The following is a 20,493-nucleotide window of genomic DNA, read 5'->3' as shown; positions in this document are numbered from 1 at the left end:
TAACATGGAGAAAAATCGTGGGTCACTCTAGCGACAAGGGGAATTAACATGGGAAAAAACCTTGGGTCACTCTAGCGACAAGGGGAATTAACATGGGAAAAAAACCCTGGGTCACTCTAGCGACAAGGGAAATTGAACATGGGATTTTTTTTTTTTTAAAATTTTTTTTAAAAAAATTTTTTAAAAAAGGGGTAGGCAATTCAAAGACTATCTCTTTTCGAGAAATATGGCTGGCCCTGAAAAGGGCCTTTGGGTTTTATGTTAATGTATTCATTAACATAAATGGCACCGCATTGGTCTTCTTCTTGTTCTTAGGCTACGTCTCACTGTTGGTCCGTACATCAGCACTCTTTTTAGGCATCCTTGTCTTTCAACGTAGATCCTACGTATCCACAGGCTGGTGTTTGTCCTGTGGACAACGGTCCACTTCGATCGGACATACATGAGCAAGTCTGTCCGAAACATCATGGAAGACACAAGGGTGGATGACTCAACTGTAGTCCACATCTTGAAGCGACGAGAACAGGTGAATCAATGCAGTCAACGGCGCTTATTTATAGGTACAGGTAGGATTGAAACGGATTGAGTTCATTCACCAATCCAAACACGCGTTACAAAATTCAGCCAGCCGCATCCAATCCGAAGAGAGCAGTCTGTGACGTCACGTAGTCAATATAGATCTGCTAGCGCTTGTGTGCAGTCAATCTATGCGACAGTCATTCAACATGACGGAAACTCAGAAAACGATCCATTGGGGTGCACCAGCAGGGGAGACTGCCCAAGGGAACTCGGACTTACTTTCAGAAGAGGTGAATTGGGATTTTGTGGATTTTCTCTCTTCGCAAGAATTTGTTCCGGAACCTGCGTTACCTTCTTCATTACCGCAAGTGGAAAATTTTAGACAGAGACAGAAAGAAGAATTGGAGAAATTTATACAACGACAAAAGGAAGCGGAACAAGCTTTTCTCCTACAGCAACAGCAACAAGAAGAAGAGGTAAGAAAAAAACAACAGCAGCAACAGCAAGAAGAAGTAGCAGCAAAGAAACAAGAGGGTGAAAATCAAACGGTCACGGTACTGTTGGACATTTTAGCGGAGTTAAGAAGTCTGAAACAAATGTATCAGACTTCTTTATCACGACCGAAGAGAATACGACCTTCCCGAGCCAAACATGTCAACCCTGTGACTAAGCCTACCGTACCACCCTTAGTGATTTCAACTCAATCATTATCATCATCAACATTACGCAGTCCAGAAGTAGGCCTTGGCCGTGGCAAAGGCTTAAGGCAGTTAAAATTGATTGCTTAAACTCACCCCTACACCATGAAGAAAAAAGGCCCTTTTCAGGGCCACCCACATTTCTCGAAAAGAAATACAATTTCAATTTGCCAATAACTCAAAAAAACTCACCCATGTTACCCTTTTAGTACGTGTCTGTGTATGAGTGCGTGAGTGTAGCTTCTTATTTTAAAATCACAACTCAAAGACACTTACCTTATATCATTCATTTATTCTTTTCTCCATTTTTTACAATCCAATTCACAATTTATAACACAACACTTTAATAAAGAAAAGTTCATTAATTTCTTCTTTCTCCTTGTTTAGTCTCTCGGTTTTTTGAATTTCTTCACCGTTACACTCTTTTCCTCTTCTTCCTCCTCGCTTTCTTCCCTTCTTCTTTTTTTCTCCTGTTTCTTTTTCTTCACCTGTCTTCTTTCTTCCTCAGAAGAATCCCTCTCTTCCTCTGAAGAATCCCTCTCTTCTTCTGAAGAATTCCTCTTTTCTTCTGACTCCTCTTGTTTCTTTTTGGGGCAATCTGGAGACCAATGTCCTTTATCTTTACAATAATAACAGGTATCTTGACTTTTATCCCCTGTTTTTTTTCTTTTTTGACGGTCTGGACACTCTGAAGACCAATGCCCTTTCTTCTGACAGATATAGCAAGTATCTTGACTTTTATCTCTAAAGGAAGGAGAGTAGTCCGTAGGCTGGTCTGAAGAGAATTTTCTAATGACCCCTCGCAAAGCTCTGACGAAACGTTCCATCTGGTTAGTCTCTTCCATCGTTGTGCTCGGCTTGAGAGTGAAATGAATAGTGAAAGGACAAGACACACACCCTTTTTATATACGCTGGTCTGCCATGACTATAAAGTAGTTTATGGTGTTTGAACTTGAGTCATTTGACTTTTTGCTTTCAAGATGAAACGATCCCATTCATTCGAGAAGAAAGAAGAAGAAGAAGAAAGTAAGAGGCAGAAACGTGATCTATCGCCTCGTACCAGGGCTGAAATCTTGGCACAAATTCATGCCAGTGATTTTGAAGAGGACATGAGTGAACCAGAATCCGAACCCTCTAAACCATGTTCATCACCCTTAGTTAACCCTGAAAATTACTATTCCATTCGAGAGACGGAAAAGCGCTCCTCTAGAAAATTTAGAACTACGGCTTACAAATACACGGTGAAGTTTAAAGATTTCAAGGCTGAAGTGCCGTTAGAGAAAGCAGAAGTGTTCATCACTGAGGTGTGGGATTCTTTGCTCACTGCACTCAAGCGACAATGTCAACCCAAAGAAGACGATCGCTTGAGACTTTCCATACAACACGACGGTTTGAAATCCCCTGTTTGGATCGAGTTTAGCACCCCTGCAGAATTGACTGCTTCCAAAGTTATGGACAAGGTTCAACACGTACAACAATCTAATGATCAGTTTGACATCACCGATGGTAAAGCCACACTGGACATGACCCACGTCTCTCCTCCTCAAGGGACAGGACGCAAAAAGATGTTATTGGTGGACGACCTTCGCAACACCAAAACAAGTCTCGTCCGAATTCACAACCCTCATGACCAGATGTGTTTAGCCCGTGCCATCGTGGTGGGACGAACCTATGCCAACAAGAACGACACGGTAGAATGGAAAAGAACCTGGAAAACTATTCAACGTTCCGACCGAGCCAAACAACGAAATGAAGCAGAACTCCTGTTACAACAAGTCGGACTGTCCAAAGACACACCCTGCGGCATTCCCGAGATGCAAAAATTGCAAGATGCCCTAGCTCCACGCTACACCTTGAAAGTGCACCCTCAAGAAGTGCGCGGACCTCTGTTGTTTCGAGGCCAAGACTTTAAGGACGGAAAATACATTCATGTCTATTATCACGATGAACATTTCGATACCATTACCAGTATCACTGGATTCCTGCGATATGTTTATTATTGTGAGAAATGTGACTATGGTTATAATAATCGAGAGCAACACAAACATTGTGGATGGAAATGCTCAGGATGTTTGGCCTCTCCACCCTGTCTGAGCGAAGAACCAGTGCCTTGTTCCACTTGTCTGCGCACGTTTGTCAGCCCTACCTGTTACCAACAACATTTGAAGACGCAAGGTTCACAGAAGAAATGCGCTTGTCAACTGCTGAGATTGTGCCCTACGTGTGGACAAGGCATACGTACCAATAATACCAAGGCACACGTATGTTCAGGAAAGAAAAAATGTCACATTTGTCACCATATCGTGGACTTGGAACACGAATGTTACGTGCAGAAATACCAACCCCCACCAGAGAAAGAGGACGGTCACAAGAAGAAAGGCAATTTCATCTTTTTCGATTTCGAATGCATGCAAGAGACCGGCATTCACATTCCTAATTTCTGCGTGGCTCATCGAGCGTGCGAGAAGTGCATTCAAGAACCTATCTTCAGTCATTGCCCTCACTGCAGCAAGATTCCCGGAGGGCGTGAAAAAATCTTTCGGGGACCAAACACGTTAGCCGATTTTGCCCAATGGGTCTTAGACCCCGTCGACAAGACGTGGAGCCAAGAGGACATCGAACGTTACGGAGATTGTCATCGTCATGCCACGGTGATGGCTCACAATTTCTCCGGATACGATGGACAGTTTCTTTTGAGGTACTATACGGAACAAGGCACCGAGCGTCCTAAAGTGACTTTGAACGGAGCCAAAATCATTTTCATGCAAGTGGGACAAGTGCAGTTTAAAGATTCGATGAGCTATTTGGCCATGCCTTTGAGTCGAATGCCTAAAACGTTTGGAATGACAGAAATGGCTAAAGGGTACTTTCCACACTTTTTCAATACGGAAGCCAATCAACACGCCGTTCTACCCCATTTGCCCGAGGCTCACTATTACGACCCCGACAACATGCGTACCGAACAACGAGAAGCTTTCTACGCTTGGTACCAGATTCACGCCTCGGACCCTTTCGACTTTCAGGAAGAAATGCTGAAGTATTGTCGTTCCGACGTGGACATTTTACGGCGTTGCTGTGGAAAATTTCGAGAACTGTTCATGGAACACGGAGGGGTCGATCCTTTGAAAGAAGCTTGCACCATTGCCAAAGCGTGTTCCTTAGTGTACCGCCAACGATTCATGCCTGAAAAGACCGTGGCTGTCATCAGTCCTCAAACGACCCACTTTGTCAAACGTCAATACTCGGTCAAAGCCCTACGTTGGTTACATTACTTGTGCGACAAGGAAGACAAGTGGATTCAGCATGCCCGCAACGGAGGAGGCGAAAAGACCATCGGAACGTATTCGGTCGATGGCTGGGACTTAGAAAACCCCAAGATCGTGTACGAGTTTAACGGTTGCTTATTTCACGGATGTCCCGTCTGTTACCCTGATCGTAGCACTAAAAATCAGTTTTTACAACGAACCATGGAAGACTTGTACCAGGACACTTGTCAGCGACGCCTAAAGTTGGAACAGGAAGGATACCAAGTGGTGGAAATGTGGGAACACGAGTACGATCACCGTATGAAAACCGATCCCGAGTTTAAACGCCTCGTGGAAAGTTACCAGTTCATGGACCCGCTGAACCCGAGGGATAGTTTGTACGGAGGAAGGACCAATGCCACCTGTTTGCTGTACCAAGCCGACGAAGAGAAAGGAGAAGAAATCAAATACTTGGACGTGTGTTCACTGTATCCCTACGTGTGCAAATATTGTCGCTTTCCTGTAGGGCACCCGCAATTGTTAACGGAACACATCGACCTGAAAAACATTCGACAATACGAAGGCTTGATCAAGTGTAAAGTTTTGCCTCCCACGAACCTATACCATCCCGTCTTACCTCACCATTGTCAAGGCAAACTGATGTTTCCCTTGTGCCGTACTTGTGCCGAAACGTGCAACCAAGACCAACCTTGTCAGCACACCCAGGAAGAACGTGCCTTGACGGGAACCTGGGTCAGCGTAGAATTGTTCAAAGCTCTGGACATGGGATACCAACTGTTAGAAGTGTACGAAATTTGCCACTTTCCCAAGACACAACAATACCACAAGGGTGACCCTACTCAGAAAGGCATTTTCGCCGACTACGTGGATGCCTTTTTGAAACTGAAGCAAGAAGCCAGCGGCTATCCTTCCTGGTGTCACACTCCCGAAGACCAAATACAATTCAAAGAGAAATACCGGGAACAAGAAGGCATCACTTTAGACCACATCGAGAAAAACGAAGGCAGGCGATCGTTTGCCAAAGTGATGTTAAATTGCTTGTGGGGTAAAATGGCACAACGACCGTGTTTACCCAAGACGGAATATTTGACAGAACCTTCCCGCTACTTCCAGATGATTCACGACAAAACCAAATACATGAAACACGTGGACGTCGTTCGAGAGAATTTAATCTTGGTCAATTACGAAGAAGATCTGGACTTTGTACAAGACGACCCTTTTGGAAATGTCATCATTGCGGCTTACGTGACAGCCCATGCTCGCTTAAAATTGTACGAAGCTTTAGAACTGTTAGGGGAACGCGTCCTGTACTTTGACACGGACAGTTGCATTTACATCCATCACCCTATTCAACATCACCCTAACATCGAAGGAGACCGTTTAGGAGCCTGGACAGACGAACATCCCGACGACAAGATTCTAAGTTTCGTCAGTGGCGGTCCCAAAAATTACGGCTACGAATACCGTGACAAACAAGGAGAAGTGCACACGACGTGCAAAGTGAAAGGACTGACTCTGAATTATCGTACCAGTCGAGTGGTCAACTTTGGGGTATTGAAAGAAGCCTTGCAATCGGGAGAGGATGGAAACTTTAAAGTGACCACCTACCAACCGAACAAAATTGTACGTTTACCCACTCACCACATCGTCAGTCGGCCCTTGGAAAAAGTCTATCAAATTGTATACCAGAAGCGAGTTCGACTTCCCAATCATTTCACCTTACCGTACGGTCACGTCGGTATTGGTCTGTATATAAAAAAGGAACCCTAGGCAAGATCGATAGTTCATTGTGACTACCAAGACCGAGCGAACAAGATGAATACTTTGAAAAAGATTGGATGGATAAGACCCATGCATTGCGACGGAAAATGTCCGGAAGGAAACTGCGATTGTCCATGTGGTTACCATTGTAATTGCGTCACGGAGTTTGCAGACGAGTGCGATTGTGAGCCTTGCGATGGGACCGATGCTGTACCTTGTGACCTGAGCGATGCCGTAAAGCATCATGGGAACTTTAGTGCCCCTACCCCTGTCATGGAAAGTGATGCTGTGCGTGTCAAACCTGTGGGATGCGAAAGCGATGCTGCTCGTCCTCTTGGACATTTTACTGGGTTTCGTTTTAAAGGGGAATGTCGACCTTCACGTTTACCTCCCTACGGATGTCATCCAGCCCTGAGCAAACTCCTACCCATTTCACTCAACCCTCATCGAAACGAACCTGTGAAAAACGAATATTCGTTTCCTGTGCGTTTGTCGGAATACTGCGACTTTGAAAATCGTCTTCAATCGTTCAAAGGAAAATGGCCAAAGTATCTGGGAGGACCGACCCCCGAAGAATTAGCCAGAGCCGGATTTTTCTACTTGGGCGAAGGAGATAAAGTCAAGTGCTTCAGTTGCGGTGTGTCACTTCACCACTGGGAACCGCAAGATTCGGCCTACGTAGAACATGCTCGATGGTCACCGAATTGTCATTACTTACCTTTAGTGGGACCGAGACATTGAAGTAACTTCTTACCATAATCATCTGTTCATGGATACTTTACAAGAGAACATTTGTGCTTTGCCTGTGGAGTTGAGAGAACGCATTTACCGAGAGCTGGTCAAAATACAAGTGAAACGTAAAGAACAATTGCATCCGATACGTCACCGGTGTTTGAACCACTGGTACCTGAAGGCTATACAAGGACTGATTCAATTGAAAGTGTTCCATTGGACAGACATTGATCAACGACCTCCTGGTTATAAAAAGGAATGGTTTGGTATTGACGATTCTATCTACTACATTGTAAACGTATTGCATCGAATTCCAGAGGAAGAGTTAACGAATTACCAACATCTTTCACACAATGTCAACTTGGTGAAAGAGGAAACTTCTGAACGAATTGTAATGTGTAGATTAGTGACTCAACGATTTAAATTCGACACTGAAGTGAAACCATGTTTGTGCAAAGAGTACATTTCTTGTGTCAGACCAAAGAGGATTTAGTATGACCTATTCATGGATACTTTACAAGAGAACATTCGTGCTTTGCCTGTGGAGTTGAGAGAACGCATTTACCGAGAGCTGGTGAAAATACAAGTGAAACGTAAAGAACAATTGCATCCGATACGTCACCAGATCTTTAACCACTGGTACTTGAATGGTATAAAAGAACTGATTCGTCAGAAATTCTTTCAATGGTCAGACATTGTTCAAAACTTTGAGGTCGCTAATGATCGACATGTTCATGATTATGGTTACTTCGAGATTCACCTAGTGCAATGCATTGAGGAAGACAAGTTAAAGGATTACCAACATATTTTACGTGGAATCTACTTAGAGGAAGAGGAAACACCTAAACGAACTCTGACGTTTCGGTTACAGTATGCAAGATTTAGATTCCCTACTGGAGAACGAAGATCTCTGGCTAGAAAGTACGTCTATTGCATCCGAAAAAAAGAGAATATAAAAAGAGGCTGCCATGCCACGGTTTATGTCACATGTCATCCAACAGATTCCGTGGAAGGAACTCAATGACCATATTCAAACCGTGGATCATTACCATCAATTATTACAAGAACTGTATCCATTCAATTTTGGACGACAAGTGGTGTGTGTCTTAGTGACTTGTTTTCTGGGATTTCGTTTACCAGCCGATTCTTTGTGGACTCTTTACGATCAGTACTTACCACCTCCATGGCTTTAAATGGTCACGAAAAACTCCTTTTGCTCAAAGCCTTGCGTTTTCATCTGGATACTTCTCGACCTCAACAGGAAAAAAAGATTCGTCAACTTTTAGCGACCCAAGACGTGTATGACGATGTGTGTGTAGCTTGTGACTTACACCCTCATTGGACAGATGTTCGTGATTGGAAAAAGGGGGGTTTTGAGGCTTGGACCCAAGAAGTGGCCCAGTATGCACAAGAGTTGTTCAAGGAAAAAAGTTACTTTTCAACCTGTGTTAGTGACGGTGCCAGAAGAACCCGTCACCGAGAACAACCACTCGCTTCAGGACAGGACTGTCATGGACATGCCTGAAAGGTCATTCCGGGAGGACACTTGTGTGACAATACCTCATGTAGAGACTGTAAGAACATTACACACTGTCCCTAGGACATCTTGGTTAACCAAAACATGTTGTACAGACACTTGTTTATATTCCACTTTGATCGCTTTGCTGTGTTTTATATTCCTGTACATCACTATTTGGGTTGTATGTATTTTTGTCTTTCGTGTTCATATTTGAAACATTCAATAAACGTGTTCTGAAAAAGTATATAAACTCTTGTCTTGTTTGTTTTTTCGTGTCACAAGTGACATTTCTCATACCATGGCTACCTCTGCTGTCTCTGCTCCCTCTTCCTCTACTGTCAAAGTCATCGACGAACACTTAGATCGTGCCAGTTGGGAGGCTTTGTATCTTCGCCATCCCTTTAACATGCTCATTGCTGGACCTAGCGGTTCAGGCAAAACCGAATTCGTCAAACGTTTGATCGAACATAAACATCATTTGATCGATCGGCCCCCTCAACGGATCGTGTGGTGTTACAAAGAGTGGCAATCGGCGTACAGCCTCTTGCGAGAAAGTCAAGGCGATTCCATCGTGTTTGTGGAAGGCATTCCTAAAGAAGACGACGGCATCGTCTCTGACTCCCGTCTAACCCATTTGGTCATTTTCGACGACATGTTAGGAGAAGACGAAGAAGAAATTAAATTGTGGTTTACGCGCAAAGGGCATCACCGTAATGCCAGTGTCGTTTACATCACCCAAAATTTGTTTCAACAAAGTAAAGCCCATCGCACCATCAGTCTCAATGCGCATTACGTGGTCTTGTTTAAAAGCCCTCGAGATAAATCGCAAGTGCAAGTCTTAGCCAAACAGTTAGGAACGCCTTGGCTGACTCAGGCGTACGACGATGCCACTCAAACGCCACACGCCTATTTACTCGTCGATTTGAAACCTACGACCCCCGAGGATTTGCGATTTCGTACCCACTTGTTTCACCACTGGTGCCAAGACGGAGGACCTGTCCTGTACACGTCTCCGTCCTCGACTTCATTTCACTCCTCCCATGAAAAAAAAAATCTATAAAAACCTCAGACCCTTTTTCGTCTGTCTCACACAGTGTGAACATGACGTCCCTTCAGTCACATCTTCCCGTCAAATTGATTCGTGCCTTGTATGGCATCAGCCGAGAAAAAGATCCACAAACACGAGCCCGTGTCTTAGAAGCCAGTCTCAAAGAAGTCTTACGATGGTTCACGGTGACGGCACGTCAATTACTCCAAGGAATCATTCAGATTCCTCATCAAACCCAACGCTTTTTCGATCGAAACAAAGTCGCTTTGGTCCAACTGGCCGATCCCCGCATCGACACTCAAACCAAAAAACAAATCATTTTGAAACCTGGAGGGAGCGGTACTCTAGGAGGGGTCATCATTCGCTCACTCTTAAGATGGGATCCTAATGCCCCCAAAGTTATCCCCAAGACAAAAGTTCAACGAAGCCCCAAGAAGAAAAAGAAAAAGACCAAGTCCCCAAGAAGAATAACTTCTCCAGTGGCAGGACCCTCCTCTTACCAAACACCACCACCACCATCACCCCGGAAAAAGAAAAGAAGCCCCCAGAAAAAGAAACAGAGAAAAAGTCCTCAGAAAAAGAAAAGTCCACAGAAGAAGAAAACTAGTCGCAAGAGAGGCACTTCGGCCAGGACGCAACCTTACACTCGCAAGCCACGACCTGCCACAGCGGTGACTGCGTCTCCGGCAGCCTCACGTTTGTCCACTTCTCCGTTGATGTCACCAGGAACTGAAGAGTACTTGGAGACGTTGATCACACCAAGAACTTCTCCGTTGATGACCCCCAAAAGAACTTCCCCAGTGGCAGGACCTTCCCATTTAGCGGCAGTGGCTGCTGCTCACAAAGTACCTTCTCCCAAAATCAAAGTCCAAGAAAGATCGGGCATGTTACAAAGTTTACTGGATTTGTCCAAACAAGAACTGGCTCGATTTAGTCCGTTACGTACCCCTGCACGACGTGTCATGCCTGTCCTCAAACTGATAAAACGTAAAGACAATCAGTGGCGACGCGTTCCAGTATAAAAAAGGCCTGTGACCGAGTAGGGTATCAGTGTTTTTAGGTGCTCCTAAAGACTCAAAGATGTCACCCTCCAGAAAACCCCAAGGAAAGAAAAGGAAAGGACTACCACCACGTTTAGCCAAACATGGGGACCTGTTATCTGTCCTGTCCAAAGCTTCTCCACCCCTACGAAAAAAACTCATTCAAACGGCCTCCAAAGAGGTCATCGATACTGTGTGCGAATGTTGTTTGAACGTTTTGAAAGGCACGATCCCTTTGTCCAAACACCAGAAACAATGCTTAGGCAAACATCGTCACGTTCTTCGGAAAATGGTTCAAAAGAAAATTCCCATTCGGCAAAAAAAGAAGATGTTGGTCCAACGTGGAGGCATTTTACCTCTCTTGTTAGGCCCCATACTGAAAGGAGTCTTGGGAACCATGTTGGGAGGACTGGTGGGAGCAAGATAAAAAGGCCTCGGAAGTTCCAAGATCTCAGAATCGACCCCTGACAACCCCATGGAAGGACGAAAACTAGCTTTAGTGCCTTACAAACGATGGATGGAATACCATCGGTGGCAAGAACAACGCACCCCGCATTTACCTCCCAATCCCAATTTGAGCGAGATGTCCCAGTTACAACACGAATTGCAATCCTTGATGGATCGCCAAGATTTGTCCGAAACAGAAAAATCGCAAAAGTACGGTCAACTCTTGCAACGACTGCAACTCTTTCACCAGAAAGCTTTAGACGAAACAGCTCTACCCACTTTGAAAGATTTTAAGACCTTGATGAAAAGTCCAGCACCATCACCAGTACCAGTACCAGTACCGGTACCAGTGGTCAAGACAGAAAAAGGAAAAGAAGAAGAAGAAGAAGGGTTTCAAACTCCACCAGAAAAAGTACGCAAGTTAACAACACCACCTACCTCCAGAATTGGATGGATTAAAAAGATGATGGCCACCCCTTCTTCCTCACAAGAGAAAAAGAAAGTGAAGACAGAAGTGAAGACAGAAGTGAAACAAGAACCGATATCCCCTGCTCAGACATCCTTCTCCTCTTCGACACCTATTGCTGGCCGCACACGCAAAGCCTTGCAATCCAAGAAAATACCCCAAGAGAAAAAGAGTAGCCTCTTCCAAGAGTGGGTGCCTTATTAAGACACCAATCAACACAAAAAAATGGAAAAAGTCTTAGCTAGCATTTACTACGATCCCTCGCATCCTGCAGGTTACGCAGGAGTTCAAAAATTGTATCGTGCTGCCAAAACGCGACTGAAAAGTCTCCGTTTACCTCAAGTGCAACGATGGTTACAAGAACAAGCTACCTACACTTTACACAAACCCATTCGACGCAAGTTTGCCAGAAGTCGCACCCGAGTGGAAGGCATCGATCATCAATGGCAAGCCGATTTAGCCGATGTCTCTCATTTGGCCAGCTACAATCGTGGTTACAAATATTTGTTTTGTGTCATCGACGTCTTTTCCAAATTTGCCTGGGTCGTGCCTTTGACTTCCAAATCGAGCAGCGAGTTAGTGCGAGCCCTGCAACGGGTGTTGAAACAAAGCGGTCGTCGCCCTCTTCGATGGCAAACGGACAAAGGCACCGAATTTCTGAACCAAGCTTTCCAAAAAGAATTAAAGAAACGTGACATTCATTTTTTTACCACCGAGAATCCCGAAACCAAAGCCAGCATCGTGGAACGTTTTCAACGCACTTTGAAAGAACGCATGTGGAAATATTTTACGCATCACCACACTCTGAAGTACATCGACATCTTACCGCACCTGGTGCAAGCGTACAACCAATCTTACCATCGAAGCATCGGACGTGCCCCGCAAGACGTGACTCCCGACAACGAAGTGTTGGTGTTCGAGCGCCTGTTTGGTACGTCCCCGACGAGGGCTGTCCCCAAGAAAAGTGGAGAGTTGGCCGTAGGAGATTGGGTGCGCATTGGCAAAACCAAACGCACTTTCGACAAAGGTTACTTACCTAACTGGACGACCGAACTGTTTCGCGTCACTGGACGAGTGCATGGTCGTCATCCTGCCGTCTATAAATTGGAAGACATGAACGGAGAAGTACTCAAAGGAACGTTTTATTTGCCCGAGTTACAACGTGTCACCAAAAAAGAAGACGACGTGTACGACATCGAAAGCATTCTCGAACGCAGAACCCGTAAAGTGGGCAAACGACGTGTCAAAGAAGTCAAAGTACGTTGGAAAGGATATCCACCCAGTTTCGATTCTTGGATCGACGCTTCGCAAGTCATCGACTATAAAAAGAAGAAGTGACCATCATGCCCTTTCACACATCAGACGCAGCTACGTCGACCAGTCCTTCTTCCCCTAGTTCTTCTGTGCAAGATTTACAAAAACAACCCTTGTGGGTGTGGTGTGGAGAACGTGTGCCTAAAACGCAAATCGTCTTTTTCTGCCAAATCTTCGTGGTGTATTGTGTCATCGGGGCAGCCATCGCCAATTTGAGTTTGCAACAAGGAGACAAACAATTGTGGACCATTTTATTGAGCAGTTGCATCGGTTACCTACTTCCCAATCCCTCCCTGAAATTCTCCTCGAACGGGAACGTTGTGTCCAGTGCCAGTGCCAGTCACCACTCCAACAACCACCACAACCAGAACCCCATTTTGGGCGGAGACACGCCTCTGACGTCCAGTAATATCCCCTCGGACAGCCACAGAACTCTAGAATTATGAGTCACCAAAACCAATTTTACTTAACCTTACCCAGTGACAGTTCCATGGAGGTGTTTCCCAACAACACGTTGTGCTGTTACACGGCCAAATTACCTCAAGCCATCCCCTTAGATCACGAAGCCCATTGGGAAGTGGCTTTAGTAGAAATGATTCACCCGACCCAAGTCCTCAATGTCCTTAACAATCAAAATACTTTTAAGGTGGAAGTTCATGACAAACCATTGCAAGATGAGTTGGATAAGACTAGTAGCACATATACCAATAAAACCTATGATGAGAAAACTAAAACGTGGACCTACAACTTTGTGATTCCCCCAGGCTATTATTTCAGTGGTCATCATTTGGTCAGCGCCATAGCCTCCAAGTTTAATGGTGTGTTTGGGGAAGCTTTTAAGAGTACCAATGTCAATGTCAAGAACAAAAGTGTCACCCTGGAGTACCACAAAGTAGCTCGTCGCTTCTTGATGAAATTTGAGCGAAGTAAAATCGTCTCCATTATATTTTGTCCCGAATTGTTTGACATGTTGGGCGGTGACATGGAGCTGAGGAAGATAGGAGAACAAAAAACATCACCCGAATTACCAGTCATTTACGACAACGTGACTTTTGGCCAGTATTTTCGTTTCCCGGTAGAACTGAACCAAGGACTGAATTTGATCTTTGTGTACTCCGATGTGGTGGAATACAACGTGGTGGGACACACCTCCGTACCGTTACTGCGTGTCATTCCTTTCAAAGTGGATTCTGCCACGAACGCTGACGAGGAAGGTGGAAACACTTATCACGTCCACCGCGAATTTGTACATCCTCACTATTTGCCTGTCAGCAAGTCGTATTTGGACACGGTCAACATTACTATAAAAGGAGATTTGGGACAAGATATTCCATTCACCAAAGGAAAAGTCACGGTGAAACTCCATTTTCGAAAACGGTTCTCTCACAACTCGTAAGTAAGTAAGTCATGTATCCAGTGTACCGAGGGGTGGCTCGACAGCGAGGACACGGTTTAGGAGACATGTTAAAATCGGCCTTTCGTTCGGTGGCTCCAGTCTTGAAACCGATGGTGACACGCGGATTGCACGCCTTGAAAGATGCGGCACTGACGCAAGGCAAAGAATTTCTCCAAAATGTCATCATCGACAAACAGAACCCTAAAGAAGCCTTCATGAGGGCTGGCAAAAATGTCTTGCTGCAAACGGGTAAAGACATTTTAGGCCAACGAGACACACCTATAAATGCCCTGCACGCTACCGAGTCAGGCATTCAGCAAGGACAAGGCAGAAAGAGACGACGAAGAAGAAAACACCCTTTCACCAGACTTCAAGCGAGAAAGGCCAAGAAAAGAAGAACCGTTCGAGACTTAGACGTTTTCGATTATTGAAACACAGCAACAACAAAAAATGATGCACCGAGAGTCTTGCGCTTGTTCCAAGACGGAACTGGATCTGTTTGCCATGCCCCCCACCATGATGACCATGCAAGAATCTCAGTGGGTGGAATTTAATCCCGTCTCCTCACTAATCGATTCCGCTCCCATCGAGTTTGAAATCAAAGGACAGCCCGAAGATTACATCGATTTGAATAGCAGTTACTTGTACTTGAAAGTCCAAGTTCTAGATAAGAATGGTGATGGAGTAGAAGACACTGAGAATATAGCTCCCGTCAACAATTTCATACATTCCTTGTTCAGCTCAGTGGACTTGTACTTGAATAACAAACTAGTCAGCAGCAGCATGGATACATACCCTTACCGCGCCTACCTGGAAAATCTCTTGACGTACGGAATAGATGCCAAGGATACTCATCTCAATGCCTGTGTGCTGTGGGAACCTGACGAAGCGGGCAAGTTAGACGCATTAGATGGAAGCAATTCCGGCTTTCAGTCAAGAGAAGAGAAAATCTTAGACAAGAGGAGTTTAGAACTGATGGATCGTTTGCATTTGGACATGTGGTTGCAAGAGAAATATTTGCTGAACGGGGTGAATGTTCGCTTGAGACTGAATCGCAACAGTACCGCTTTCCATTTGTTGACTGATCCTGATAAGAGTGGCATTCCTAAAAGCAAAATTTTAGAGGCCAAACTCTACGTACGACGCGTAGAAGTGTTACCCAAAGTGGGTAACGACATCAGTCAAACGTTGAGCAGAACGAATGCCAAGTATCCCATCCGACGTGTGGAAGTGAAAACGTTCACCATTTCTGCTGGACTACAATCCATAACCGAAGATCATCTGTTCCAAGGACAGTTACCCAAACGTTTGATCCTTGGTATGGTCACGAATTCAGCCTTCAACGGAGCCTTCAATCAAAATCCTTTCAACTTTCAACACTTCAACGTGAAGAAAGTCGAAGTCAGTCGTGATGGCAAGACCTTGTGTACCCGACCTTTCGAACCTGACTTTAGTGACAAGAACAAAAATTACTTGAGATCGTACTTGTTCCTGTACGAAGCCACCGGTCAGTTAGGAACCAACACCAGTCACGGCATTGAGTATGACGATTATGCAGGAGGCTATGCTTTGTGGGCTTTCGATTTCACTCCAGACCAAGGCAGCGACGAGGGACATTTCCACCCTATAAAATCAGGCCAGATTCGTGTGGAACTTCAGTTTGCAAAGCCACTGGACAAGACAGTGAACGTCATCCTGTATGCAGAATTCGATAATACCATAGAAATCAACAGTTTGAGAGAAGTCATTCTAGATTATTAGAAAGTCATGGAAGACTGTTATCCCTCTTTACCTAGTGAAGAAACTTTGGACATGAAATGTGAGGAGACTGTGGAAGGAGAATCCCAAGACAAAGACGAAGAAATTGTCATGATGAAATCGAGATGGCCAGAACAAGAAGCCCATTTAGTCTCCTGTTTTGCCAAACACTTGGTGGACAAAATGACGGAATTGATCAAGAAAAATTGCTATGGATGTCAAAACGATCATCCCAGTCAAATTCAACACGATAAATGCCTGATGTTGAGTCAAGAAGAAAAATTGGACGAGTATCTGGACGAAGCTTGGAGTCTCATCTCGAACGAAGACGTGTTGCACCAGTGGTATAAAGACTTGCGTGAACATTCTTGTCCACCATTAACCACTCAAGAGATCCATCGTATCGAAACTCTCCTGAATCAGAGTGAGGAAACAGAACGAATAACCGTTTATTCGTCAGACATTTTCAAGCAAAAAGTCAGGATCGAATTGACGACTTATTATTACCTGTGAAGAAGAAAAAAAACACAAATCAATGGATACCTGGGAACTTTACTACCTTTTGAACCACAGTTCGTATACGTCTTCTTGTAATCCCGTCGTCTGTGCTAAAGATGAACTCCCTCATCGCAAACCTAAAGACCATCAAGCTTACGTGATCAACACGGACGACAGTCATCTCCCAGGAACCCACTGGGTAGCCGTCTACTTTCCTCAAGAAGGCTGTGTGGAATATTTCGATTCGTACGGATTGCCCCCTTTGGAAGACGATATCATAGACTTTATGAGAAGAAATGCTCAAACCACCCGATTCAATAACGTGAAATTACAAGGCACAGATTCCTTGGTGTGTGGACAATATTGTGTGTATTTTCTGCATCATCGCAGCCTGGGCTATTCCTTAGAACATTTAGTGACTCATTTCGATCCTCGTTCTTCTGCTAGAAACGATGTGAAAGTAGATCGATGGTTTTGTGACCATTATGCTTATCTTTTGTCTCAAGCTAGGAAACGTAGTGTCCATCAATGGCCTAATGATTTCCAACAGTGGAAATCACGATTTAATTCACAACGTTGTCAGCCTTGTTTAATTTAGATTGTATTTGAAGAAAAAAATGTTAGTGATTAGAAAAAAATTGTTTAATGTTATAATGTTGGATTATTGTTAAAAATGTTGTTGTTTAGTGTTAAGTGATTTTTGAATAAAAAATGTTGTGTTTAGAAAAAAATGCCTTTGTCTTTTGTTTAGCTATAAGAATGTTGGATTGATGCTCTTTCATTTCTTACTATCCCTCTCATGAACGTTGCGGCTCGAAAACCGTGTGGGGGATGTTTTCCTTCACGTCCGCGCTTTCACTTTAAGAACCGGGTTGTTCCCAGTCTAGCCATCCATTGTCAACTCATCCTCCTAAGAAGATGTGCTCCAAACTAGCTAAGCTCAACGAAGCCTACGTGAATTTGCATAGGGTCAGACACAGTCTGATACCGAAACCAGAAGAAATAGAGAATGTGAGAATGTTAAAAATCACTGAAGACCTGATAGAAGAGCTCTTCAGAGAAGAAATGAACAGGGAGAAAGAAGAATGGACAGAGAAGTACAGACTTCAGAGACAGCAGCAACAGCAGCAACAACAGCAACAGCAGCAGCAGCAGCAACAACCTGAAGCTGACAGAGGCTTTGTCGATTGTCGTATCGACACCAAAGAATTCTTCTTCTCTTTCCGAAGAAGCAGACCTATTGCCAGAAAGTCTATCCTCAGAGGACATCGCATTCTTAGAAACTGAAAAAAGAATGCCATAGCAAAACAAAAAACAGCCCTTTTCAGGGCTACCCAATACTCTAGAAAAGAAATAACTATTAATTTGCCAATGTGTAGGTAGAGTAGTGTGAAAATAAACACTAACTCTTTATTTAAAATATGAGGGTATGAGTTTGTGTGATTGTGTTTGTAAGTGATAAAGTAGGTTGGTGTGAATAGTAGATTAAAATGATGTTTGTTTTTGGGGCTGTTTGAGGTGTATATTTGGGGTTAGATTGGATTGCTTTGCGTATGTGGATAGTCTATTGAAGTGATGGGTAGCATAAAAAAGTGAGTGAGTGTTTCTTTTAGGTCCGCGCATTGTTGTTGTTTTTTTTGGCCATGATCAAGGTAAGATGAATTTTATGTTTTTAGGGGGATGTTTTCCTTCACGTCCGCGCTTTCAGTATAAATTGAAACTCGTTCGGCAGTCGAGCTACCCTTGTTGATTGATCAACACCAAAAATGAACACGAGACTCGAGAAACTGTTGGAGCTTCATGTGCATCTGGAATATGCCAGGCGCATATTAAATGAACTGGCCGCTGAAGCCATTGTCGAGGAGGGAAGGATAAGAGAGGAAGAAAGAAGAAAAAAAGAAGAGGAGGAGAGAAGATATAAAGAAGAAGAGGAGGAAAAGGAGAGAAGAAAAAATTTCAGAATCCCAGAGAGTGAAAATTGGGATTCTGAAGCGACATATCCTGCCTCTGCTCTCTCCCCCCAAAAGGTAAAAAGTAACTGGGGGATAAGATGTGTATGTGGCGCCAGGCCTGGAAGGTGCCACCATTAACCAGGTGTCCATGAAGTTCCAAACAAAACAGCCCTTTTCAGGGCTACCCAATACTCTAGAAAAGAAATAACTATTAATTTGCCAATGTGTGTAGGTAGAGTAGTGTGAATATAAACACTAACTCTTTATTAATAGTGGAAGTGTGTGTTTGTGTGTTAGTGATTGTAAATGGTGAAGTAAGTTTGTGTGAATAGTAAATTATGGGTTTCTTAGCGTATGTGAAGAGTATAGTTAGGGTTTTATTATATGAAATGAGAAAGTAGGGGGATGTTTTCCTTCACGTCCGCGCGATGTTGGGTCATGATCTAGGTAAGATCCATTTTATGTTTTAGGGGGATGTTTTCCTTCACGTTCGCGCTTTTCGTATAAGAACCCACAGTATTCGTCGTTCAAACCATTCTGCAAAGAATACAAAGAAGATGGCGTCAAACCAAATGGACAAATTACAAACCTTGCAAGACGTTTTAGACAACTTAGGAATAATGGAACAGATGCTAATAAGACTCGTTGAAGACCATTATTCCTATAGTCCCCATCGTGTAAAGATGGAAATTAACAATTTAAGGAAAGCAAAGGACAAGATTAGTGGTGTCATGAAAGAGATCAAGGAGGAGAAGGAGGATGAAGAGGAAAAGATAAGAATAAGAACATGGAACGAAAAAATTGAAAAAGAAGAGGAAAATGAGAAGAGGAAGAAAGAAGAGGAGGAAGAGAAGAAAGAAGAGAAGGAGAAAAAAAAGAAGAGAAAGAGTGTTGGAGATAAAATAAGAAGTTGGTGGAGGAAAAGAAGAAATTAGAAGAAAACCCAAAGGCCCTTTTCAGGGCCAGCCATATTTCTCGAAAAGAGATAGTCTTTGAATTGCCTACCCCTTTTTTAAAAAATTTTTTTAAAAAAAATTTTAAAAAAAAAAAAATCCCATGTTCAATTTCCCTTGTCGCTAGAGTGACCCAGGGTTTTTTTCCCATGTTAATTCCCCTTGTCGCTAGAGTGACCCAAGGTTTTTTCCCATGTTAATTCCCCTTGTCGCTAGAGTGACCCACGATTTTTCTCCATGTTAAATTTCCATTGTCGCTAGAGTGACCCAGGGGTCTCTGTAATGCTAATTCCCATTGTCGCTAGGGTGACCCCTTTCACTACTTGCGTGCTTTTATCAATTCAATTTATAGTACCCTGTCGCCCTGACTGTTCTATCATTTAATCAGGCTAACAGTTAGAATTATGTTGACATTATTTGCTCACTATAATTTTGTATGTAATTATCGATTTTTGTGTCTTTACAGTTTTGCAGCAGTTACATACTGTCCCACACACGACTACAACCGTGCCGATAACACATGCCACGTGTCCACCAGTTAAATGTCTGGCTCCGTGCAACGTGGGCATCATCATCAAGGCGGACGGTTGCCCGGCATGCAAATGTCCTGATCATGTGTTCTGAACCCGGCAATGCAACATTTGTCTACTGGGAAGAATTTCATATAATTACATGAATATCAGAAACCTTTATTGTAATTTGCAATATATTTCAATATATTATTAGATAATAAATTGTTTGAAAGATCACCTTTTGTTTTAGAAACCTATTGGGTGGGGAAGAAACGCGTTAATTGAACTTTCAAATTAAAAATGTTTATACTGAATTAAATGCAGATATAGATTAAATATTCAATAGTGATTTTCTTCATGCGTTTTGTAGAACAATGAACAATATGTGGCAAGGAAATATCCGTTGCTACGGTACAAATTTATTCCCACCAAATCTTGCAATCACCACTGTCCGACAGCATTACCTCCCTTGAGTTAGGCTTTGGGAGGGGGTTGCAAGGTCTGATTCTAAATATAACATCTGATTTACAGCAGTTTGCAGTCATATATTGCGATTAAAACTAGAAAGAAGAAAAAAATAAACTAGTGTTTAGCAATTTTTTAGTGCAGGAGGA

The 20,493-nt window shown here is 43.6% G+C and overlaps 1 protein-coding gene across 1 annotated transcript in view; it reads left to right on the top strand.

Moving 5' to 3' along the window:
• Nucleotides 1-20,116, top strand: part of LOC149793113 (uncharacterized) — a 32,994-nt gene extending 12,878 nt beyond the window's left edge. Inside the window, exon 6 of the mRNA XM_089968951.1 lies at nucleotides 19,834-20,116. Within this exon, the coding sequence (XP_089825077.1) occupies nucleotides 19,834-19,991 (158 nt within the window). The 3' untranslated portion in view covers nucleotides 19,992-20,116. The remainder of the gene's footprint in view (nucleotides 1-19,833) is intronic.
• Nucleotides 20,117-20,493: the final 377 nt, after the last annotated feature.

Source organism: Sinohyriopsis cumingii, chromosome 8, assembly GCF_028554795.1.
Source record: "Sinohyriopsis cumingii isolate HCF-2022 chromosome 8, ASM2855479v2, whole genome shotgun sequence".
Classification (NCBI taxonomy): Eukaryota; Metazoa; Mollusca; class Bivalvia; order Unionida; family Unionidae; genus Sinohyriopsis; species Sinohyriopsis cumingii.
This window is presented reverse-complemented; position numbering and strand designations above follow the sequence as displayed.